Below are 26426 nucleotides of genomic sequence, written 5' to 3' on the forward strand. Positions count from 1 at the left end.
AGAGACATCTGTCTGCATTTATGAGACAGCCTAGCAGTGAAAAGCATCCAGCACCTGAGAGGAAGAGTGGGTGGGCAGAAGGTATAGGATGGATGGGTGGATGGATGAATGGATGGATTAGTTTGTACTCTTTGTAATAACAATGTTTAACAGTTATAGAGAGCGTTTCAAGTGACCAAAGAGGTGCCCATGCATTCTCTCAGTAATATTTACAACAACTTTGCGAGGTAGACCAAGTAGTCTTACCAGGTATGGTACTTGAGAGGGCCCTTGACAACATGTCCTTGGCAACCCTTATCCTTCCTCTCCTCACCCTTTCACCCCCACACATGACACCCTAAGGAAACAGGCAAGCAACAGAGGCAAAGTGCAGCCTCTGCTCGCTCACTCAATCATTACTATTTCTCTCTGGGTGGCACAGCACATAGAGAGAGGGGGCCCAAACCTGCTCAGGAGGCATACAGAGGAAGTGCCACCTCCTACCCAAAGAAGAAGGCATCTGACCCATAGCGGCCACTCTAGGGGCTAAGGCACTGGACTGTAGCAGTGGGAACAGATCCTGGCCCTTTGAAGGAAAAAGCCTCCATTGGCCAAGGGATGGAGTATCTGGAAGCCCCGTTCCACCTCTATCCTCAGTACCTCAAAAGTCTGCACAGATGGGAATGCTTTACTTCACAGTTGCATGGCACCTTCTCTAAAAATTTCCCTGTATTGGAGGTGGTGGAAGCTGGTGTCACATCAGGGAAAGCACCGCCACTTGGCTACAGACATGATCAAGTTGCTAGGATACCAAGGGGAGGGGCTAGGGACTCGCCATGTTCAGATCAATAGCTCTCCACATGGTAGCCATCACCACAGTGGAGTAATTGACAGTGGCTGCTGCTCAACACATAAAATGGCTCTTAGTACCAAAGGAACTTTACCAGGGGCCTAGCCCCGAATCTGTTTTTCAGATGATTTGTCTTGGTGCCAGAATATGCAAACCCATCACAAAAACATCTCTGTGCATGTGCAGAGTGCCTTCTCTTCAGCACACTAAATCAGCCCACCACACACCTGGGATATAGTTCAGGAGGGGGCCCAACTCCTACTCTGATGAATGTTCTGGTCCTTTTCATTTTAGAAATTAAGCAGTGAGGTAGATCTGCTTGAGCAGATGGAGAGAAAAAAAAGAGAAAGAGAGGCCTGCAGGGGGGATGCAGGGGTGAAAACACTTCAGTCTCACCCTACAAATAGTTTGCTCATGCTTCCCACATTCCCCAGCCTGTTTCCGGATAAACCCTAGACACAGAGCCTGCCCAGCCTGTGCATACGCAGTGCGTAATTACTTGTTAATTAAGAGCCTAACAAGAGGAGCAGATGGTTTGAGAAAATCCATCACAGCCTCCACTGCTCTCTGAAGAGAAGGAAAGGTTATGCTGTGAGTTCTGGAGGGGAAGAAAGACAGAGGGGAACCCAAGAGCCTTGGCTTACAGCATCCTCTGTTACAATCCTCTCTGCTGAATCCCCCAGCCTTGCCCTCTTACAAACAGTGGCAAGAGAGAGTGGGTAGGAACAGCCAGGTGTGGAGGTACTAGTAGGAGAGTTTGGCAAAACATTTTGCTCGTGCTCCTCACTGAGCTCAGAATTGCAGTATCATTGTTGAGATGTTCCAGAGGGACAAATACCTGTAACTCACTTTTCATCAGCAGTTCTAACCACTAGATCTCATTCCCCTGTATTCAGGTACCCAGGAATCCTATTACTTAGCATCCTCAGCTCTGGTTTCTGTCAGCTCAACTAGCCCTGAGAACCCAGGAGTTCCAGCTTCCAGCCTCCCCTTGTGCTAACCCAGTAAAACCCCACTCAGAAAAGCTGGCCACAGAGCAAGGACATGTGTGTCAAAATGGGGGGGGGGGCAGTAAGGGGGCATCAGCCGCTTTTAGCATCCCCTGCCGGGCTCAGTCAGACATCTCTGCTTTGCTTTTCAACCTGTCAGGATTTTTGTTTCAAAGCCAGGATGACTCCTTGCCCCCTGGAGAAGGTGCTTGGCTGGAGGTAGGGCTTCCCTGCTGTGTAGGGAAAAGGAGGGGGGCGGAGAGACTCATAAGTCAGTTTTGGGCTCAGGGAGAAGGAGGCAGCAAAGAGATCACAGCAGTGCAGGCACTGATGTAAAGTGTTTTTCAGGATTTTTAAAAAATGAACCTTGCAGTCCTAATTTACAACTGGGGAACTAAGGTTGAGGAAAGATGACTAGCCCTCTAAGTAGCCCAGTGAAGTGGGTTTGAACTTTGGTCCAAATCCTCTGGTCTCTGCACACTGCCCCATGCTAGCTGTGCCCCAAGCACTATTTCCAGTTCACAACCCCTACTTGCTGTTTAAGTCTGTCTCCTCCCAGCTGCTGGTCACCCTGGCGCTCCCACAATCCCCTGAGTGGGATTCTCCCATCCACTATTTCAGTCCCCCCTCCTTGGATGTCTTACGAAACAGATAAAAGGTCAGAGGTGAAACATGCACTTAATCCAGGCCTCCTGATGTAGGCATGTACACACTTTAGAATGACGAAGAAGTTCTCACTGTACAGAATGGAGCCACAACTATTTTGCCCAGTGAGTGTCCTGTGTCAATCAAAAGCACAATACTCCAGTCATCACACTATTGACGGACCATGCAACTGGTCCCCTTTTGAACAGTAAGATGACTGAGGCAAAAGAAAACTCCATTTCTCCATCTGCACAGCATGCTACAGGGGTCAGGTGTGCCTGGGAGCACATTCACATATGCTCCAACTGTCTTTCCAGTATTTCCAGGGACTACCCTTATTTCCCATATGTTTCCAGTAAATCCTTGCCCTTGGTTTTTACTTTGGAGGATGCTATTCTTAATAACAATATATTTCACACCAGTTGCCATTCTTTGGGGATCAGTGATCTAGCAAAGTCTCTGGAAGCCAAATCTTGCTGTGGGCAGTAGCTGCATCTTGCCTCTGGTACACATGGCTGTGGCACTATGTGTACCACAGACCCCCACACAGCAATTGTGAACCTGGCCCTGGTTCTGCCTGCCACTGCTGCCTGAAAAATGTCACTTCCAGTTTTCATGGAAGTGCAGTGCCTGTTTTTTCATGGAAAACTGGAAGTGCAGTTTCTTTGGCATTTTGAAGGCTCCAGAAAGTCTTCTGGGGGTGGGAAGGCTGCAGGCAGACTCCCCAGCCCTTTAAAGATCCTCTAAGGCCTCCAAAATTGGCCTGAAAAGTGCCCCCCCAGAAGAAAAGAAATGACAGTGGGGGAAGGGTCATGACCCTGCTCCCCATGGGGTGCTGTCCAGGGCATTTCCCCCCCATACCCCAGGTATGTCAGTGCCACACAATCGTCAGCCACAGAGGTACATGCTGGTTGTATGACAGTTATGTTCCTCTAGTCCAGCCATTTCAACTGCTGTGTTGTGGCACATTGGTGTGCCGTGAATTGTCCCCAGGTGTGCCAAGGGAATTTGGGAGAGGGTCATTTATTAGTAGAGCCATGAGGGGATGTGAACCCCCCCCCCACTGGCAGCGCAGTGTGCCTTGTCAGTTGTCAAAAAACTGATGGTGTTCCTTGACCATTTTAGTGCCTTATCAGTGTGCCATTAGATTGAAAAGGTTGAAAATCACTGCTGTAGTCTACATTCAATCAAAGGAACAAACACCCCACAGGCATTCAAAGTGAAGGAAGAAAGGTGATTGGAGAATAACAGACTACAATGTACAGTTGGTGGCGTAGAGCCTCCAGCATTGGATAGTGGGGTAGAGGGGCAGGGTGACCAGACATCCTCTTTTTCCAGGACATGTTCTCTTTTTTAGCCTTGTGTCCTAGAAGAACTTAAATGTTCTCCTTTTCCCTGTGATCTGAAAGTTGCACTTATACATAACAACTTCCAGAGGGGTAGCCTTATTAGCCTGTAGTAGCAGCAAACATAACACAGACATGAACAGGACCTCACAGAAGGCCAAATGTTCTGGGTGCTGTTGCTGGGAAGGGATACAGAGAGGTGAGAAGAGCTGAATTTCACATATTGGTCCAGAGCCAGTTTGTTGGCTGCAGGCCTCCAGTTTAGCTTAATTAGCATAGGCAAATTAGCAACAGACGGGATTTTTCTCAGTTTTCCCAAGGAGGTACAGCAAAGAGCTTCCTCCCATCTCTCCTGCCTCAATAGCAAGAAGTCACTGGAATTTGTATTTGTTACTGAATTTCTTGTAAATATCCCCTTGAGCTCTCAGCAAGCTACTGATCCAATCTTTGCCTTAAAACAGGAATCTTTCTCGGGCAGACAGTGACAGCCAGGCCAGGCCTTGTCCTAGATTCAACTCAAGAAGAAATGAAGGTGATGGAAAAAAGGAGACACTGGAATATATCTGGTTACTTGCTGAAGGCAGGGAAAACTTCCTACAGGGGGCAGCAGTTCTGTCCTAATACTGAACTTGTAGAATTACAAAATTATGGTCTGGGCAGGGAAGTGATTATGTCTATGCTGAGAACATAAGAACATTCCTGGGAGAATGAGACCGAAGGCTCATCTAGTCCAACCATCTATCCCACAGTGACTAGTCAGAGGGCTTTGGAAAGTCCACAACAGGACATGAAGGCAATAGTCCTCTCCCACCATTGCTCCCCAGCAGCTGAAATTCAGAGATGCACTATCTCTGAACATGCAGACTCTGCATAACCATCAACAGACCAATGACAGACCTTCCCCTCCCTTCATGAATGTGGCCAGTGCCCTTTTAAAGCCCAGCAATTGCCATATACTGTGGCTGTGGATTCCACACATGAATTGTGTGTTGTGTGAAGACACGTTTCCCTGCTGTCTTGAATCTTCCCTCTGTCGCTTTCCCTTTCTAAACCCCAATCATTTATTTCCCCCTCTCCCTCCCAAATAATCATTTTTGAAACTAAAGCGCTCCAATGCTTTAACTGGGAACTGGTCCAAAATTGTGGCGAGCAGTGACCTTCTCTTAGTGCCAACACAGTTGTCTTACGCGTATTTCTTCAGCATACTGAATGGCCGGTTCTGAAGTCACAGCATCACCCATCTAGCTACTTTTGGAAGCTTTGGCTTGCACAAAGCATGCCCATGCTGGATCTGGGCATGCAGCGAGCTATCTAACAACTGCCCAGCAATTTTCAATGACATTTTTTCCAAACTATCAATCTGCCACTTCAGGGTTTTTAAAAAGGTTCACAGACCTTTTTGTGTCCATGGTGGAGTGGGGAGAGTTATGTAACACTTGGCACTAAGCATGTTACATCCCATAAGCAGCCAGAAGACTCATGCAAACCCATTCTACAAAGTACTCATATGGCAATGGAACCCCTCTCTGGGGAAAGGTAAAAATATTGCACTTTGTTCAGAAAAGGAGGCAGAAGTACAGCTCTGAGGGAGGATGCCTGACTGCAGCTTTTGTGCCACAAATGAGAGATGATGGTGTGGAAAGGCTGTGAGGGGCAACAGAGAGGTTTGCATCCAGTCAAACATCGTTTTTCTCCCACACTGCTCCTTCATCAATCCTGGAAGGGCAACCACTCAGTGGCGGAACACATGCTTTGCATGAAGAAGATCCCAGCTTTGACCTCCAGCTGCACAACTTCAGGTAGCAGGGCTGGAAAAGATGTTCTTCTCGAGACTCTGAAGAACAGACAGTACTGAGCAAAATGGACAGATTAGAACAAGGCAGCATCATATGTTAAAATGGTCCTCGCTTGTCCAATCATCCATTTATCTGTTATACAGTTGCTCCTCCTTGCAAACACATCCACTAATCCACTTTCAGCCCTACCAAAAGAGAAAGCAAAGCAGGGGGCACATTAGAAATAATTTGTCCCAGGCCTCCTCCAAGGAATAGAGACTATCACTCACAGAGGCAAAATATTGGATGGCACAAGTCCACCTGAGATTCAACATCCTTTGAGTAGACTTGGTGACTGGATGCGCTCATGGTCAGGCTGGAGTCTGACAGATGACCATCCATATCTAAGGATGGGGAAGAGTTTTACCATATGTGCTCAAGATTGGCTAGCAATCCTGTGAGAGATCTACATTCTGCTTTACCATATGGAGGAAAATCAGCAGGGCTCTAGTCACCTGAAGTTTGCTCTGTTGATGTTTTTCTATAAGAAGTCCTATCTGTGCTAACTTGTTTAATCCCTGCACGAGTAATTCCTGCATGTTTTACATAAAGTGGCAATTCCCTGCCCCAAGGAGTTTGCAATTCTGGAAACTTACACAATGGGGGCCAAAGAGGGAGGGAAGGGAGATGGAAGCAGGGGTAAAGGGAAAATGTATGTGGTTGTTTCAGTTATGGCCCAAACCTTGCCCCCTACCCTGTCAACATGCATTGCGCCAGTTTAGGCTGCTTTATGGCAGTTGGAAAGCAGCCTCTACCAATGCACACTGCAGGCCGGCTGGCGGGGAGGCTGCAATGGCCTCTTGCATGCTGGCGGACCCACAGAGACTCATTGGACAAGGTAAGCCCATGCAGGGGTTTGGAGGGGAGGGTGGGTGGAACGGAGATGGGGAGGCACAATGGGGCAGCAATGGGGCAAGGAGGAGGGTGGATCAGGCTCAAGAGGGGGTAGGATCAGCGGCAGCAGCACATGCTGAACCCTGACCCTCTTTCTGGACCTGATTTGCCTTCCCAGGTCAACGCAGACTTGTGCCAATGAATGAGCTGGCACATGTCTGGGTTGACCAATAGCAGCTCTTAGGGCTTATCCTGGGGCAAGGGGATAAATGTCCACTTACCCAGAGGAAACCTCCATCAGCCAAAAATCTCCCACAGAATATAGCAGTAGCTGCGCTGGTGCCGCTACATCGCCACACGGATTTAGATAGAATTGGTCTATTAGACACACTTAACAGAGTTACAATAGGGAACTGGGACTAAGCCTGCAATCCTATACACACATGCCAGGGAAGAAGCCCCACTTTGCACAATGGAACTTAGTTCTGAGTAGGCATGCATGGTACCAAAGGCTACATACATATATACAGTACATGCTTGTAGGTACTGCATCCAAGCTAAAGGGCATCCAAACTCCTTTTGCCCCAGTATTCAGGAAATAGCTGGGTGGCTCTCTGCCATCCACTTTCTTGTCATTTTCCCAATCCCCCCTGTCTCCCACATACTCTTCCTTCTTTTTTCCTATCCATTTACCCCATTATTTTTCCAACCAGGCATAAAATACAAGCACCAGTACCCAAACTAAAGCGATGCACTCTTCTGCTTTTGAACCCCCTTTCATTCTTTTTCTCAGTCTTTTCTTTCTCCCCCTTCTCCGGTTTAATCTTCAGGATCTCCACACTTCTTGGCTGCAAGACGCCAAGTTATTATCAGCTCAGAGATAGAAAATGATTCCCTCAGTCATCTCTCCCTGCTGCTGCGGCTGAACATTGCAGTTATTTCATAGAGAGCCTGGTGATGAGGGATGGGATTCCCGCACAAATAGCTGCTGCCTTCTCCCCAGAGTCAGCTGCATCTCAGCTCTCTAGAACCCTTTAGGTGCAAATGAGAGTGGGCCAAGAGATGCTGCTCGGTACACATTGTTGCTAGAATTGAACACATTGGGATATAGTCATACTTCAATCTCATCAGATATAAAGATACACACACACACACACACACACACACACACACACACACACAACTGTATGGGATGTCTCTGAAGATATCTCTCTCTCAGATATTTCAGTGACATCTGGAATACATACTTAAATACCTTCACAAATAGGAAACACACTCGTGCCCACCCCGCATGTTTCATATCCAGAAAATGGTTACGAATCTATTCACAACTCATGGTATAATTTCAACTCTATTTTATGCACTGTGCACAAATACAATATCCAAACATACAAGCCACATGAAAGAATCATCCATCAAATCCATTCAATGCAAGCACACAAAATAACTCTGAGGCAAACCTCCCTCCCCTGAAACACTGCTGCCGCCACTTCAAAGGTGATTTATACACCAGAAATACAGTCTTAACTGTGCCTCTCTCTCTCTCTCTCTCTCTCTCTCTCTCTCTCTCTCTCACGCCATCCCAATTGTGCAGCAAATGCGCATATCATATCAAATTGAGAAACTGAGATATAGATACACACACCCACACAAATGCCAACAATGGCATGGCCTTGTTTAAAAGGGTGGCATATCAATCAAGCCAGCATGCATTTGGGCAAAGATTCAAGACAGTTCCTAGAAATGGTCTTCACGACATTTCACTTCCAGGCAGGCTGAGCCTGGCTAAGTGTTAAGAAGCCTGGTTATTCTAACCAAAGATTGCTGTACCCCAGACATATTTGGTTGTGCCACTGTAACTAGCTTTGCAATGACCAGCAAGTCTTGCAGACTGTGAGTGGAAGAATTGTTTACTCCCTCCCCACTGCCTCCATTTTGGCTTAATGGTGCTCTACCATGTTCCGCCTCAGCCCATTTCTCCGCTATATAAAGGCCTTTGACCCACTGTTACCAAAACATCCGGAAACAGCATCTGTCACAATAGCAGCAATATAAGCAGATGCCCCCTCCAACTTGCTTTTGTTGCCAGTGTACCCCATGCATTTGATGCCTTTTCCTTGGTGCAGCAATCTCTCTGTGGTATCCTAGGCCCTTATTTGTGGCACAGCAGTTCATTCAACTGACTCATAAATTGGTCTCTCTCTGCAAATTCTTTAACTTTTCAGGTGTTCTAATGCTCTCAAGCCCCCAGTCTCCATAACCATCCCGAGTCTGCCCACTGCTATGCAATGCCCTGAAACAAGGATGGTTTCTTTTCTCCCCCCTCCCCCCTTTTTTGAGCATTCAGTGACTTGTATTAATTTTCATGCCGACTGCAGGCTTGACAGGTGGCAAGTCCCATGGGAAGGCCTGCTGCAAATCCACGAGGTGCCAGTGCCTCCCTGGTATGCAGCAGGTGAGACCTGCAAGCCATGCCATTGCTTAATTTAGCTTTCATAGCAAATTGAGAAATCGGCGGAAAAGCTCCAACATAAACAGACCCACAGTCCCAAGGGGGACCCACTGAATTAACCCAGTAGGCTGTAGGCTGGTTTCCATCATCACCCCAGGCTGCGATAACTGGAAAGAGCTGGAGGGAGTTGGAAGAAGTGGGTGGGGAGAATAAATTCAGGTTTGGGATTACTGTGTCATGCCAGGGTGGGGGTGGGATGGAGATGAACTAGATGGTTAGAGTTGGCCCATATTCTAGACTGATGGGACTTTTGTCCCGGACACCGGCTCTGCAGAGGCTCCAAACTGCCAGCTGCCACTGCTGCGGCAGTCACACGACTGAGTGCAGCCATTCTCAATGGTCTTGGCGTTGTGAAATTAGAGTGCCACTTAGTGGTTACAGCCTGCAATGCCATCTCAAATTTTCACTCCCATACTGAAAGTATTGCTACCTCAGGAGCGGTGAGAAGGAAAGGCTTGGTTAGGACCCAAGGGAGGTTCCTTGGCACAGAACAGATGGTTGAAATATAGCAGATTTGTTTTGAAAATTGTAAACTGAGTTAGCTTAGTGCAATACCACTTATTGTACACCAGATCCCCTTAAAACGTGTCACGATCACCCCCTAACCATGGCTAGGAATCTATCCTGGCTCACAGGTGTTTGGATGAATACAGCCCTTTTTCCTTAATTGATAAGCCTCCCTGCCAACCCAGGTGGGCAAGAAGCCTGCATTTGAACATCAAGGATGAAGTCATTTTCTGGCCCGCACCCCAAAAATGGACCAAGGCATATATTTGGCTGTGGCAAAAAAAAAAAAGAGCCCTGAGTCAACCAAGATGAGCAAAGAAAGTCTGTCCAAACAAAGAGAGGCCAAGAGACAAAGAAGACCCCTTGGTCTACTCCAGAGGGGAAAGATGATCAGTTTTAGGAACAGAAGCAGAAGCTGCACGTCTCTCATCCAGTTGCTTACCTAAAACTAGCGGTCATCTGCACAGACACACATTGTGGAGTTCTGTGCCTGTGCAGGGCTGATCTCAGAAGCTTCCAGAGCTTAGTCAGGCGCTCTGCCCCTGCACGAGTGAGGAAACCGTGGACAACTGTGTGCCTCATGCGTGAGCAGAATGCCCTATTCCCCAGTTCATTTGAGGACTACCTTCTGAGTTCAAATTGTATCCTTTGAACAGAGCTCCAGCAGTAGGGCCTGCAGTGGGCAAGCTCATGTGGATTGTGTGTCTGTGTACATGGAAGACCACTTGAAGAATCACAGTTACTGGTAAGCAACCCGTCCTCTTCCTTTGAGGTCTCTGCACAGTCTCCTATAGCAGAGAGTAGCTATCTTTCCCTTTACCTGCAGGCGGGTGCAGATTGATCGGGAGAAGATGTTCCACGGAACAGCATGCCCAAATGAGGCATCAGCTATCAGCCTCATGTCCAGGGCACAGTGCTTGATGAAGGTCAGTGGTATAGAAGAACCACGTTGCTGCTCTGCTGAGTCCTGGGAGAGGGATACCTCTCAAGTTTGCAGCAGAGAATGAAACTGCCCTGATAGAGTGTGCTCTCAAGGAGTTCGGGTGGATCCTTTTTAGTCAACTATGCTAGCGAGATAGCTATAATCATCTACTGAGCAAGATGCTGAGTGGAAACATTCTTGCCCTTTCAGGACCCCAGGTAACAAAAAATGGTCTATTGTCTGCCTGAAAAGATGCAGTTCTGTTAGTATAGAAGAAATGGCTCTGATTTATCATTCTGATTATAGTGATAACGTTGATCAAGAACAATCAATTCTCATTGATCAACAATGAGGCAGCAGTAGGGGGAGGGGGGGTGCGAGATGGGTGGGAGGTGGATGGATAGAATCTGGGAAGGGGGCAGATTTGTCAGCAGTGGCCGAATTCTAGCCCCCTTCCAGGAACAAATCTCACAGCTTGTATCCACTCTAGAAAATTCCCTAGTGCAGATTGAAGCAAATCTCTCCGTGCTTGTCAGACATACTTCTGGTAAGAGAAAAAATTTTTCCCTTATGCAGAGGAGAACTTCGCAGCTACCGCCCCTCCCCCCCAAGGATGCAGTGGTAGCCATTTTGGTGTTGCTGCAACGGTGGTGGCACAGTGGGCGGGAGAACAAGACTGGGCTATCAGTACTGTATACTACAGGCTCTAAACTCCCCAGGACTAAGATAACTGGCAAATACTTGTTGGTGTGAGAAAGGATAAATCTTTTTACTTTATTGTCAGTGATGAATTCAGTCACCCCTCCCCACCACACACATACACAGATTAGTCCTATAGGGAAGTAATTACTGGTGCACCAGCATAGTTTAGTAACTACATGTATATTTGGGTTTCCTAAATAAAATTCTTCATTCATTTAATGAGACATAAAGTCTCATGCTCTCATTAAGTGGGACACAGAAGGAAAGCCGTTGGCTTTTGGATACCAACTCTACAGAAATATCTATTCTTTTTCTAATGCTCATACACTTCAAAGAGCTCTGGATCTGAGGCAGCCACTGCTGTAATTCCCCTTGAACAGCACCATAGTTGGTCAAATCCTGAAAAAAAGCTTGCTTATAACCTTGGGGTCACACACTGGATGCCCGTGGAGGAGCAGGTGGCATTCCCCTTGTGCTGGTTTTGGGAAATGGAAGGCTGAACCAAGGCCCAGAGCATCAGAGGAGCCTGTCACATTTGTACAGTGATGGAACGGATCCCGTTCCAGGGCAGCTTGAAGAGGAAAGTCACCCCATTGCTGTTTAGGAATTATTGTCTAAGCAGAGCCTTGGGTATGAGGTACCATTTCAACTCCACACTCTGCCAGGAATTTTGCTGTGTGACCTGGAGCAAAATGTTGTCTCTCAGCCTAACAACTTTGCTTCACAGGGTTGTTGTTAAATGACCACAATTGCAAATCCTGACAGGAACTGAAAAGTGTCACAGATGTTATAAATAAGATAAAATTGAGTGTGATGTGTGGAAGGCAGGGGAGAACCCAAAATGGAAGACAAACCATTCACTAAAATATTAGTGCAGGTCTTAAGCAAGCCGGGTGGCTTCTTGCCAAGGAGTAACAGGTGTGTCTCCCCCCCAAGACTAACCTGCATCATCAGTAACAGGCCAGATGCATCCAACTTCAGTTACAGTTAATTAGCACATGCACAAACACAGGCACATTTTCACACATGTACACTTACATACATGCGTGCACACAGCGCCTTACCCTAAGGCAAAGCAATGAGTAATCCATTCACACTCTTCCTCCAAAGAATTGCAAAAGCAGACTTAGTCCACCCACTTTATCTACACTGTAGATAAATTCTATAAATTCTACAAATGTGTATAGATTCTACAGAGTAGGCTTGGCTTTCTGCCTACTCTGCACATCTTTCTGAAGGTCATCCTGTGAGTCTGTGATTAAGTGGCGGTCCCTACATGTGCTTTATGACATGTGTACGACACCCAGCGCTGGCGGTATGCTTGTATTGCCAGTACCAAAGAGCTCAGAATTGGGCTCTTCTTGTCTTCCCAGTCCACACTCTAACCCAGGGGTGTCAAACATAAGGCTGGGGGGCCGGACGTGGCCCGCGGAAGCTTTTTATCGGGCCAGGGTCTCTGAGAGGAAGTTTATCGGGGGTACAAAGTTTCTTTTGGGCCCCTTTGCAAAGGGAGAGGGGTGAAAGAGCAGGGGAGGGTGGTGACAGGTGATCAAAATAGGGCTAGGAAGGAGTGAAATAGGGTGGGGGGAGAGTAGAGACAGCTGGAAAAGTCTTTGGGGCCCAGGTCTACCAATCCATGTGGCATCAGTAGTGTCCCCAGCATCCCCAGTCATGGTAGTGTCCCTAGCATCCCTTGCGGGCAACAAGTCTGAGTAGAAAAGAAAACGTAAGATCTCAGGAAATTTCTGGGCCCCCCTCCTTTGAATCCTGGGCCCTCCTTTTTACCCTGGGCCCGGGTACAAATTACCCCCTTTACCCCCCTCTCCTAGGCCCTGCCTCAGGCTCTCAGCTGCTGAGCAGTGCTGAGGTGTTACTGCTGAAAGGGCAGCCCACACAAAAATTGGGCTCTCCCATATCTTGAAATATGATAAAGATTTGCATGTTTTCTCTTCTGTCATTTGCAGCTAATGAATTCCTAAGTGAGAAAAAGTGCTTATTTTTGGTTATGACCTGTTTAAGGGCAATACTTCCTACCTAATGACATCACTTCCGGCCCTCAGCAGGCATCATGAATGCCATTCGGCCCTCCGTATGAAATGAGTTTGACACCCCTGCTCTAACCATTACACCTATCTGGTTTACCAGCTACAGTTAAAGCTACTGTCTTTGTCTGACACGGCTTCTGTGACTTCTTCTGTGTGGCAGACAGAATTCAGCATGTAAACCATTCCCTATCATGGCATCCAAGCTGGGAAAAGTCCCACCTATTCAATTTCTATTCAATTTCTAGCTGACATGCAGCTGTTTAAGGCACCAGAGCTCTGCCAGAGAAAATGGAAAAAGGTGGCATGAGTTCCAAAATTCCGTTATCAACATTTGGCAATGTGCCCCCCTCCGCTGCCAAAAAACCTGCATCACCCCTGCTCTCAAAGATAGCCCAAGAGAGCTTGAGACAGAAAAGGCACTCCGCTTCACATCATGACAGTAAATATATAACAAAACCAAACAGTTTCCAGTTTGTTGCGCTTTTGTGGCACCCCAAATCTGCCGTGGCCTAACAAGATCTGTTTTCCTTCAGAAACAAAGAAGCTTTTGCTACATTTGCTTTAGTTTAAAGTAGCATTTGGCTACTTTATCAGTTTGGCTGTACTTGTCGTAAGAGGCGACTAAACAGCCACCGGGTAGATGGGAATCGTTAGCCTGGGAAAGCAGCTCATCTGAGAGAAGGAAAACTCTGATCCCAAACCTCCACTGCCTTGTGGCTACATCCAGTTATGGAAAAGGCTTCAGGAGTCAACCTCGAGGCAAAATCTGGAGCCAGAGTCCCTGAGGCAGTTCATGGCTGAACACAGTCATGTTCTGGCAACTCCTGCAATGCAGCTGGAACCAATCGTAATGGCTTCTGCCTTTCCATTGGACCATTTCAGCAATGTGGAGAGGGGGGATTTGCAGCATGGGTAACAGTCTACCCTCCATATCTACTTTACCCAGGCTTCGTGCACTGGAGAGGACATTGTTCCAGAACACTATTCAGAGCGCGATACCATAGTCTTCCGAGACTGAAGGATGCCAACAAAGTAGCAATGCCCCATGTTGCCTACCCAGCAATGCCTCCTACTGACACCTTCCAACTACTCCTTTCTCTCTGGATATTATTTCTAAACTACCACCACCACTGTGCTGGCTGAGTTCCATTGTCACTGCTGCCAGCAGTTAGCTTCAGCTCCCTGTCATCAGAACCTGCCTGTGCACTTCCTGCCTTGTCACATTGTGGGATGTGACCCTCCCGCTCGACTGCACACAGCAAGTTTCTGGCTGAGCCTCAGCAGCCGGCAGGCTTCAGGACATGCTTGTTAGCAATTTATGATCCTGCTGAGGATGGATGGCAGCCTGCAGGGCTGGGAATCGTAAGAAACAGAAATGGTTGTGATCCCTGGGACAAAAGCAGGGAGGGCAAGAGCACTGTGCAAGAGGCAAAGACAGTACAAGGTTCTGTGACATGAATAATTGGCCAAGAGGGATCCATAGTGCAAAACATGTGTGTGTGTGTGTGTGTGTGCTAGGATTGGGAGATGTAGGTTGGAAATGTTGAAGTCTCTTCAGCAGAAGACACTTCAGCTGCCTGCTGAGATCAGTTTGCAAAGCTCTTTGTGAATGAAATTGCTTGCAGTTGCCAAGACTTGGACTCTGCAATGGTGTTTGTATATTCTGTGGTTATGAATTCTTTTTGACTAGTTCAGCCTGAGGATGTGGACAGGATCCTTGGAAGGGTGGGGTTGTCTACATGTAGCCTTGCTGATGAATACTGCAAGGTGTTGGCTGGCCAATGGATGGGGGGGGGAATGTAATTAATGCTTCACAGATGCAGTTCCATCCTATCTAAAAATGGAAGTTGTGCATTCACTGTCAAATAAGTCCTCCCTGATCCCACCATGTTCAATTACAATTGGGTCTCTAATCTTCCATGGGAAATCTTCCTGGGCAGGGAGCTTAAGTATGTAGTGGTGAACCAGTTCCAAGGATTCTTGGAAGAAACTGATTACCTGGATCTTCTTCAGTCTGGCATCTGAACTAGGTTTGGGACCAAAAGATGGTGGATGATCACTATGGGGAATTGATGATCAGAGTGTGTCCCTGGAATTTTTGGTAACATTCAATACCATCAATTATAGTATCCTTCTGGAGTACCTGGCTGGGATAGGGCTAGAGGGCACTGTGTTATAGTGGCTACAGTCCTTCCTGGAGGGAAGGCTCCAGGACGTGGTGTTGGGGGACTCATGCACAATGTCATGACCTCTGGCTTATTGTATCCCTCAAGACTCTATTCTGTCCCACATGCCGTTTAACATCTACATGACACCGCTGGGGGAGGTCATCTGGGGGTATGGTGTGAGATGCCATCAGTATGCTGTAGACACCTATTTGTATACATTTTTGCCTTCCCCATCTGAGAAAACTGTGTAGGTCCTGAACTAGTGTCTAAAGCCAGTGAAAGACTGGATATCAGCAAACACACTGCAATAAAATCCATCAAATCTGGTCTTCCTGGTCAGGATGTCCATTGACAATCCTAACCAGATCTACTCAGAAGTAAGTCTTATTTTGTTCAATGGGGCTTACTCTCAGGAAAGTGGGGTTAGGATTGCAGCCTCAGTGTCTGTATGTCAGCCTGTTCTGAATGGGGCTGCACTCTCCTTGAAGGAACAGTTTCACAGTTTCAGAATGTTCCTGGATTTGGACACTCCTGGGTGTCCAGGCTGTGGTGTCCAGGCTGTGTCTGACTGTGGCCCATTTCATCTGGTGCACCAACTGTGCCTATTTCTGACTTAGGCTGAGCAGGCCACAGTGACCCAAGTCTTAGTCACTTCACAATTTAATTTGTGCTACGTGGGGATGTCCTTGAAGAGTCTTTTGAAACTTCAGCTGGTACAAAATGCTGCTGCTCAGGTGTTGAACAGCATGAGATGATTTGATCCTTTCTCACCATTGTTGTCTCAGCTGCATAGGTTATCCATTCATTTCTGGCACAATTCAAGATGCTAGTTATTACCTTTAGCGCCCAAGATAACGTAGGGTGAAGGTACCTGAAGAACTGCATTCCTCCATATAAACTTACCCATTAATATCTGGAAAGGAAGCTCTCTTGCATGTCCTGCTGCCCATTGAGGTTCAATTGATATTAACACACAACAGGGTCTTCTCAGTAGCAGCCCCCCAAAAATGGAATTCTCTGCTCTCTGATGTGCAAATTTTCCTCTTTGTTGATATTTCACTGGTGGTTGAAACAAGTGCTTCCTGAAATCACTTCACTCTCCTCATCATTTTGTTTCATTTGTTGCTGTTTGTTTTTTATTCTATTTTTGTATTGCTTGCATTTTTAATTGGTTATGTAAGTCCTCTTGAGTCCCTCCATAAGAAAAGGGTGGGGCTGACATTTATGATGATGATGACGATAATGATGAAAAATATGCACAGCCTGCCAGATGTTGGTGGCTGGATTTGGCCTGTTGAATCATTCCCAAGAACTTCAAATATTCACACATATTCTTGTAATATGTGTCCCAACTAAGGGCCCAATCCTATCCAATTTTCCAGTGCCAGTGCTGCTGTGTCAATGGGGCATGCCCTGCATCCTTTGGAGGGGGTCAGTCACAGAGGCCTCCTCAAGGTATGGGAACATTTGTTCCCTTACTTCAGGGCTGCATTGCAGTTGCACCAGTGCTGGAAAATTGAATAGGACTGGGCCCTAAGACTGCTTTCTGTAGTTTGTGTGTAACATTTTCATTATACTCAGGATGTTCAGATGTTTTTCAAAGTCTTTTGGGACGGCACCTGGAGCACCAACTGCCTAGGCAGTCTAGGCAGTGATTGATATAATTTTAGCCTTCTTCTGCCATAGGTGTTCAACTTCAATTTGCAAATCTTTATGTGAACTTTTCCTGTTCTTTCTCTTAAATTCTTGCATCTCCAGGTATTCCCACATCTACTATCCAGACCTGCTTCTTTTCCACAGCTGTCAAGTCTGGGGTGTTGTGGGCTAGGTGTATGTTTGAATGCAAAAATCCCACAGAATGTTCACTTGTTCATTTTCATTAGCATTAGCTTTGTACGTAGTCTCACCAATTTTTGAACACAGGAATATTATACTTTTTGCGGAGGTTCCAATGCACCATTGCTGTGACTTTAATCTCTCTCTCTAAATAATCTGTCTGTGAGAGGTTCTTACAGCCAGAGATCATGTGGTGTTTGCTTCTTTGTACAATCAGCACTTGCTGTCATTAAATGATTTTTCAGTCCAGGTCTTGACTGCAGTTGTGTGAAGTGGCTACTCTTGTGCTGCAAGAATCTGGCTTCCTTCTTCAGAGTTTCTTTCTTTAACCACTGCCAGGCCCTCTATCAACTTTACCTTGGATGTTTTTTAGGTATTGGTTCATGCAGTGCTTTGTTCTACTCGTACCACCATTCCAGCCATGTTCTCAATTGTCTGGTTGTCATTTTTTATGCACCTGTCAATCCTTGGATGGTGGATAGTCACATAAGCACAAAGAACACTTCTTAGCATGTTAGTAAATAGCTGTTTTGTTTGTTTTGACTTAATTTTACAGTACTTCTATCATATATTGCTTTGTTTTTTTTGAAGATTGTAAGTTGCTTTGAGCTAGTTTTAGAGAAATGTGTGGAAGAAGATGTTTTAAAATAGATATTTCTGTACATCAAAATACCAGGACAGGTCTGGCAGACCTGTTTCTTTCCCCAATCAGTCAGCAACTCTAGCTGAGCAGTGAGAGGGCCTGTTTGTCTGTTGGCTAGTTGCCACCTGTTGAATTTTTGCACAGGCATGTAATTTTAAGGGATAAGCAGGTTCTCAGAGCTGACACTTGGTAACCCAAGTTCACTTGGTAAATCCCATTCAGCAATCATCACCCAAAAGCTATCTACACCCAAGAAGACCTGAGTTCAGTTATGGTGGAGGTAGCCCTATTGCTATTAGCTCCCTGTTTTTGTTTTGAACTAACTGCATACACATTCAATTACAATTAATAAAGGTGGATAGCAGGGTTGCCACCTCCCTTTCTCCTGATAAAAACTGCCTTGAGTAGTGGATTTATATGCAAAAATTCAGCAGTGCAGCTTTCCTCATCACTGCACAGCCTTGTGGGGAAAATTGTTGAATTTCACCCTTTGATACACAAAAGGCACAGACCCTCTGTCCACAAGCACAAGAGACAGAAAACATTAGACTCCAGTCCCTTACCCCCACTGCTGGATAGCTTCAGCTTCCATGTCCAGGCACCAACATGGTTTCAGGAGTTGGCAACCCTTACTTCTTACCTAGAGTCTTGTTCAAATCTGAATGGAGCCAAACTTTCTGTACCAAGCAATCACTGAGTAGATTACATCTTGGCAATATCTGTAGGGTAACTGTTTTCTGTCTTTTAAATAATTCATGTGTGTATGTAAAATGTAATGTATGTTTGTATCTGTGTGTACACGTAGGTGTGCACATATACATATATTTGTGTACTGCTTAGGTTTCGATTCTCTCTACGGTTTTTGTACAGAGTCTTCACCCATCAAATGTTTATGCCTAATAAAGGTTTTGTTGACTGACTGTTGACAAATCTTGTTTGGGATTTGGATAAATCTCTTATATCAAAGGATACTACTGTATATAAAATCTTATAAGATCTATCTATCTATCTATCTATCTATCTATCTATCTATCTATCTATCTATCTATCTATCTATCTATCTATCTATACACACACACATACACACACACACACATGCTTCCAGTGAACTGCTTCAGTGTCACTTACATGGGAAATGCATCAGTTCCTTCTTTTGTAGGCATGTCTCCATAATCCTTCCATCCTGCCGGAATTCAGCTGATGTACCTTTGGTTCAGAAAAAGGGGAGAGAGGTTTATGAGGCTCTGAATGTTGCACAAAAGGAGATATAAAGTGGGTTTTGACTGTTTTTATTAGGTTTTGCCTGAAGGTTGTGGAATTCTAGGAATAACATCTTTACATCATGTCATGTAAAGGCATTATGTCTTTTTACCTGAGTTTATTGTTGTTTTCCAACAGTGATCAGGATTAATTCTTAAAAGAGGGGTTCTGGGGTATATGAGAAAGTACTCCTTTGACATGGAAACTCTGCATTCAGTTCCAAATGTATGAGGGCATAAGAGCTAGAGAACATTAATCCAAAATAACAATAACACTTTTTCAACCAGTGGTACGTATACCACCAGTGGTACTTGAGGTGGTACTTGCAGGACCTATAATGAGAAGATAAGGAGGGTTGTTGGAGATATAATGTACATATTGGTGGAAGCTTAGATTATTAACATATAAAGCTGTAACCCAGTGTTTCTCAAACTATGGGTTGAGACCCACTATGTGGGTCACGAGCCAGTTTCAGGTGGGTCCCCATTCATTTCAATATTTCATTTTTCATAGATTAGACTTGATGCCACCGTGGTACGTGACTGCATCTGGGGAAATTTTACTTTTGTACTTTTTGTATTGCACTTTTAACAAGCTACCATGTATATTCTTTTAACAATGATGGTCAATGGGACTCCTGGGTAAGTGTGGCTAGGATTGCAGCCTAGGATTGTTAACAATTTTCCTGCTTGGTGATGTCACTTCTGGTCATGACATCACTTCTGGTGGGTCCTGAGAGATTCTCATTCTAAAATGTGGGTCCCGGTGCTCACTGCTGTAACCAATTAGAATTTTTGACTTTGCTACACTATTAGAAGTACTTTTTATACATTTGTTGGTTTGATTTTCTTTTTGTGTTATTGTGTGTCCTCTTGTTCTTTTTTCTTTCATTGTAATAAATTTTCAAAAGTGTGTGCAGCCCAGCAGTGGTGGTGGTGCACTCTGCACATGCTCAGTGGAACCTTTTTTTTTTTTTTTTACAGCTATGGCTATCCTAAGCCTGAGAACTAAGTCAGGGTGCAGTCCTAGGCATGGTAGTCAATGGGGCTTACTCCCAGGTAAAGCAGGGACAGGCTGCAGCCTCAGCTGCCTGGTCTTGTGGGACGCTGCAGGGTTTGTGTCTTTCCAAGGAGCACTGATGAGAAGCCACCAGAGGAGGGAATGTCTGGAGGGGAACTGGGCGGCTGGAGCATAAAAAGATGCCCGGTTGCCATGGCGACCGCACCCCTGCCCTTTTCCAAAATGGCGCCTCAAGGCCGAGGATGGGCGTGGAGGGAGGAAATCATCTGACCTGCCCACACTCAAAATGGCCGCTCTGAGGCCCTCCTAGGGCCTCTCTGCGGACGTTCGCAAAGATGGCCGGCCCCCTTGCCCTTTTCCAAAATGGCGGCCGCTCGGGGGTATAGGCTCTCAAAATGGCAGCGGAGTATGCCTGCCCGCAGAGCCGGCCTGGTGCCCGTTTCAAAGATGGCGGAACGTGACTCACTCGCCTATTGGTCTGATGGCTGGAGGCAGGCGGAGCGTCTACCCTCACTCAAGATGGAGGACCACAGCACATGGATTGAGGCGTGCAGTGGCTCCAGCAGCAGCAGCAGCAGCAGCAGCGATGGGGAGGAGATGGATGTGGGGGGGGAGGAGAAGGGCCCAAAGAAGGGCCATGGGGGGGTTTATGTGCCAGGGCAGGGGGCCCCCCCAGCGCCTGGGGAAGAACTGGTGATGGACGAGGGCGCCTACAGGTTGTACCACCGAGCAGGCACAGGTGAGCCAGGGACTGCTGCCTGCTGAGGTGGGGGGGGCGGGGGCTGTGTGGTGCATGGGGGCCGCAGGGGGCTCCTACTGGGGCAGCAGTTAGGGCAGTGTGTCTCAGCCAGTGGTACAGGTGCCCATGAACACCAGCCAGCTGGCAGCGAGACCAGGAACATGATGCAACAGACAGCAGTAGGAGGCTTGGCATCCAGAGGATGGCATCCAGAGGATGCTTTTCCACACTCAGAGAAGCCCTCCTGGCCTGTCCACCCTGAGCCAATTACTGGTGTTCGTCACATCATGTCTGGCCTCCCAACCCAAAAGTAACTGGCAACGACATCATCGCCAGTTATGTCCGGCAGTGCTTCAAATGGGTGGACCATGTGAAGTGGTACGGTGGAGGACAAACATTGCGAAACACTGATTTAGGGTTCTTAGATGTGTGGCTCCTGCTGAGAGTTGGTAGACTGGAGAGAGCAGGATTGGGAGGGTACACAGGGTGGGATGTGCCCCATGGGAAATTGGGGAGAGAGAGGATGCATTGGACTTTTAAAAGTGACCAGGAGCACAAGCAAGGCTGTTATGAAACAGGCTGGGTACCCTTAATGCCTGTTAGCCCCTCTCCTAAAGTTGCAGAGTAGCAAAATGCTAGGAAGATGTTGTATAATCCAGTGTTTCTCAACGTTTGTCCTCCAACGTACCACTTCACATGGTTCACCTATTGGAAGAATCACCAGAAGTAGCTGGTGATGCCATCATCACCAGTTACTTTTGGTTCAGGAGGCCAGATGTGACATGACAGATACCAGTAAGAGGCTCAGGGTGGATAGGAGGACTCTTTTGAGTGTGTAAAAGCATACTTTGGAGCTCTGCCCACCAAATGGAGCCTCCTACCATTGTTGGTTGTGTCACATTCCTGGCCAGGTGGCAGGAGTCCAGGAATCCCACGAGTACCACCAGGCATCACCTCAAGTACCGCTGGTGGAAACTGTACCATTGGTTGAGAAACACTGGTATAATGTTTTTGTCTTCGCATTTCTTTGAACAAAGTGAAGTTTCTAATCAATCAGTTGTGAGTACAGAACTTGAATTTGATAACTATGATCAGCATTTCAATTGATTTCAATTGATTTCAATTGGTCCCAATTGATTTCAATGTATATATTTTACTTCATATAATATATGAGACTTGATGCAACCATGGGATGTGACTGCATTTGGGGAAAATATTACAGATCTGTACTTTTCACAGGCTACTATATATATGTCTTTAGCAAGGATAGTCAAGGGGGCTTACTCCTGGGTAAATCTGGATAAGATTGCAGCCTTTGGGATGTTTGGGGAATTTTTAAAAAATAGATCAGCAACTACTTGGGAGGGTTAGGAGGGTTCCTCTTTAATTTAAATAATTTTTAATCTTACACTTATTGTAAATATTTTACTTACTTACTTACTTAACTTGATTTGATTTTGCCATATGGGGGTGTTAAAAAATATTACTGCTTGATGATGCTCTTGTGGCCATGACATCACTTCCAGGTTAATGACATAACTTCTGGTGGGCCCCAACAGATTGTCATTCTAAAAGTGGGTCCTTATGCTAAAAAGTTTGAGAACCAATGATCTAGACCATATGATCACACAATGTGAACGAGGTGTAGGAGAGAAGATGACTGTATGTGGAATGGTGAAGACAGGATTGCCCTGGTTATGAAACCAAGATCTGGGGCAGAGATGAATGCTGATGCTACCCTTTTTCTTATCACCTGCTCCCCAGGATCGCCTTGTTTGAGCTTTGACATCCTGCAAGATGCTCTTGGTGACAATCGAACCTCCTACCCCCTAACCCTTTTCCTTTGTGCTGGAACCCAGGCTGAAACTGCTCAGGCCAACAGGTGAGAATTTGCAATGGGCTTGTCCTCCAGCAAGCTGGCAAAAATTTCATGTTGAAGCTGGCAAAAGCATTCATCTTCTAATAAATATCCTTCTCTTTCCCTTTCCCCAGGTTGATGGTGATGAAGATGCATAACCTGTATGGGACTCAAAAAGCCAGCAAGGATACATCAGGAGCAGAGAGCAGTACTGACAGCGAAGATGATGATGATGATGAAGAAGAGAAGAAACCCCAGTTAGAACTGGCTATGATTCCCCATTATGGGGGTATTAACAGAGTTCGGGTATAAACTATGTTCCTTTCTGCACCCTCGCTCTTTTGCTCCTTGTCATCCCACTCTCCACTTTCATGCTTTGTGTCTTTTCTTGGTAGGTGACAGAGCTGGGTGGATCACAGATGGCAGCTGCTTGGTCTGAGAAGGGACAGGTGGACATATATGACCTACGCCGCCCCCTAGTAGCTGTATCGGATTCTCAAGCCATGGCTACTTTCTTGAGGGAAGAGCAGGCCACAATCAAACCAATCTTCTCATTCACTGGGCATATGACAGAGGGGTTTGCTATGGACTGGTCCCCCAAGAAACCAGGTAATTGGCAAAGGCAGAGTGCGATGGGAAAGTCATTGGCAGAGCTGGGAAAACAGGTACAGAAACCAGTACTGCTGGGCTCATATTTGGGCCATTTTGTGTTGTCTGTTCCAGGCACTCTTCTTACTGGTGATTGTAACAAAAACATCCATCTGTGGACGCCCAAGGAGGATGGCTCATGGTTTGTAGACCAGCGGCCTTTTGCAGCCCACACAGCATCGGTAGAAGACCTGCAGTGGTCCCCTAATGAAGCTACCGTGAGTTGCAGGCAATTTGGTGTTTGCAAAATTGAACAGAACCATGTGCTGTGAAAAAACAGGATGCTTGCAAGGACTTAACTTTTTTTCCACAAGTTTAATTTAGAGCTGTCAACCCCTAAAATCCTTTTTAAAAAATAAACCAATTAGGGCTGAAATCTTAAACATACTTAGCTGCGAGTAAGCCCCACTGAATATAGTAGACTAACTTCTGAGTAAACTTTTATAGGTTTGATATGTCAATTTAGGTGTAATTTGGTTGGTTGGCAACCTTCAGTCTCGAAAGACTATGGTATAAGCCTACAGCACCCGGTATTCCCAGGCGGTCTCCCATCCAAGTACTAACCAGGCCTGACCCTGCTTAGCTTCCAAGATCAGATGAGATCAGGCATGTGCAGGGTAACAGTTGCTGCCGGTATAATTTATTGATCTCCTAAAACTGCATACATTTTGTCTAGGAATAAAGCAGTACTTTTGAAGAAAAAAGCGTTCATTAATTGTTCTTAGATAATGCATGCAGAGGTGCTTCCTTCTGTATGCAAAAGGGAAAATACTTCCTCTAAAAAGGTATCCACAAATCCAGACTATGAAATAGCAAATCAGGCAAGTGATTTAGAATAATTGAAAACACCTTCGCAGTTGAGCCAAATAATTTTAATAAAATTAAGTATTGCAATGCTAGGTTTATACCCAGCTGCTGTTTTACAAGTCACATTCTTGGGCCACCTTGTAAAGATGTGCCCTATACTGTGCAGTGAGGTGCCAATTGAAATTGGTGGGCTCAGGTCAGCATAACCCTGCACAGAATTAGGCCACAACTTTCCTCTTACAGCTATATTTGATGTTGGCAAAATCCCACATTTTGTGAAGACTTGAAACAAAAATGCGTATAGTAAATAGGTTTCTACTAAGGGAATAAAGATGCACAGGTGCATACCTTATTCTAAGTCCAGAATATGATTTGTCTGAAGCAAGATTTCTAATATGCAGGAGAGTGGTCTTCAACATTTTTCATGTCATGACCCAAATAAATAAAATAAGAGACTGGGGACACACTGTTGATCCCAACCTCTCCTGGGATCCTCATTGCCACCCACTCCCCACCCCTGTAACATTCTCCCTGCACTGTTCACTAGAACCAAATAATCTTATTAGAGAGAATGGGAAAAGTAACCATGAAGCCTGGCACAAGTGAAAGCTGTTTTAACACAATTGCTAAGAACCTGAGCAGACCTGGGGCACAGTCTCCTGATATCTGAAGGGGTACCTCAGATGTTTTCCCTTTTACTTGGTTGCGCTCTAGTCCAGTGGTCTTCAACCTTTTAAATTCATGTAAGTTGCTGTCACTCCACCATTGATCTATTTAGAATGGCAGGACATGGGCTCTGTGTTATATGGACCTGTAGAAGTTTGATAAACAAGAGAACAGATTTGAGTCAAAGTTAGGTGGACCTGCAGTGGTGTTTCCTGGAATGGGCTGGCTGGGCTTACTGCTGTCGTTTGTGGAACCATCCTTAACCATCTTCTTGGGTCAGGTTTTTGCTTCCTGCTCAGCAGATGCCTCTATCCGGATCTGGGATATAAGAGCAGCACCAGGACGGGCCTGTATGCTGACTGCCAGTGGAGCGCATGACACAGATGTCAACGTAATCAGCTGGAACCGAAATGAGCCTTTCATCGTCAGCGGCGGAGATGATGGCACCCTAAGGATCTGGGACTTGCGGCAGTTCCAGGTTAGATAATGGTTCTTTGCTGCATAGGTTTGTTCTCTCTCTTCCTGTGTTCTCTCACGGCAATGGCCTTCAAACATGCTTTGTCTTTCCTCTCTGCAGAAAGGGTCTGCAGTTGCCACTTTCAAGCAACACACGGCACCTATCACCTCTGTGGAGTGGCACCCTACAGACAGTGGCGTATTTGCAGCCTCTGGTGCTGATGACCAAGTGACACAGTGGGACTTGGCCGTGGAACGAGATGAGGAAGGTGAGGCTGAGGACCCGACTTTGGCCTCCATCCCACCTCAGCTGCTGTTTGTTCACCAGGGAGAAAATGACATTAAGGAATTGCACTGGCACCCGCAGTGCCCAGGCACCCTCATCACCACAGCCCTATCTGGCTTCAACATCTTTCGGACAATCAGTGTCTGATAGGCTTTCAAGAGGCCTGTTTCTGAAATGGCCACCACCTCCCAGTGAAGGTAGAACTTTCTCAGATGGTTCCTTATTTTCTGCTTTTGGATTAGAAGGCTCTGCAATAAAACTCTAGGTTAAGCTTGACAGTCCTGATGAGGCCATTGCCTTTTCTATCCTTCACTTACAGGCTGCCAGCCTCCTAATTAGTTTTTTAAAGGCCCCACAACAGCTAGCAGCTCATTTTAACATTGCTTCTAGGTTGTGCCTAAGTGTGATTGCTTTGTTGTCTGACTGGGCCATTTCCTTTTCTATTCTCCACTTACTAGGTTAAAACTATTTGAAAAACAGGGCTTGGTAATATTCTGTTGTGATGGGAGGGGGGGAAGAAAGAGAAGTGCAGTTCAAAACAGACCAGCTAGTGCTTCAGAATGTATGGAGTGCTTCAGACCAGATGAATTCTTCCAAAGCCTATATGCTATATGAAACTGTTTGTCCTTACAAAGAGTCTTCTGCCTGCCTGAACCACTTCAAGAAAGAAGAAATTACTTTGAAACAGGAAAACTTTGTCCTGTTTGCAATGTGCTTTATTAAATGCTGTATAAATTATTTTGGAAAAAAAGTTAAATCCTATATTCAGTCCCTACTGCTGTTAGAATTTTCTTGCTGCTGTTTACCAAATCAAAGGGAGATCACCAGCTATATACACTGACCCAGGATGGAAGCTGCTGTGGATTCAAATAG

General features: G+C 46.0%; 1 protein-coding gene and 1 pseudogene across 1 annotated transcript; one reads left to right on the top strand and one right to left on the bottom strand.

Moving 5' to 3' along the window:
• The first annotated feature begins 20612 nt into the window (after positions 1–20612).
• Positions 20613–26291, top strand: GRWD1 (glutamate rich WD repeat containing 1). Its single transcript, XM_066628182.1, has 7 exons — positions 20613–20832; positions 22597–22714; positions 22825–22996; positions 23086–23299; positions 23414–23556; positions 25092–25289; positions 25389–26291. Exons 1-7 carry the CDS (start codon positions 20613–20615, stop codon positions 25698–25700), a joined length of 1377 nt encoding a protein of 458 aa, XP_066484279.1. The 3' UTR covers positions 25701–26291.
• On the bottom strand, positions 23854–23973 carry LOC136654717 (5S ribosomal RNA; annotated as a pseudogene).
• Positions 26292–26426: the final 135 nt, after the last annotated feature.

The sequence above is a fragment of the Tiliqua scincoides genome, chromosome 5, assembly GCF_035046505.1.
Source record: "Tiliqua scincoides isolate rTilSci1 chromosome 5, rTilSci1.hap2, whole genome shotgun sequence".
Classification (NCBI taxonomy): domain Eukaryota; kingdom Metazoa; phylum Chordata; class Lepidosauria; order Squamata; family Scincidae; genus Tiliqua; species Tiliqua scincoides.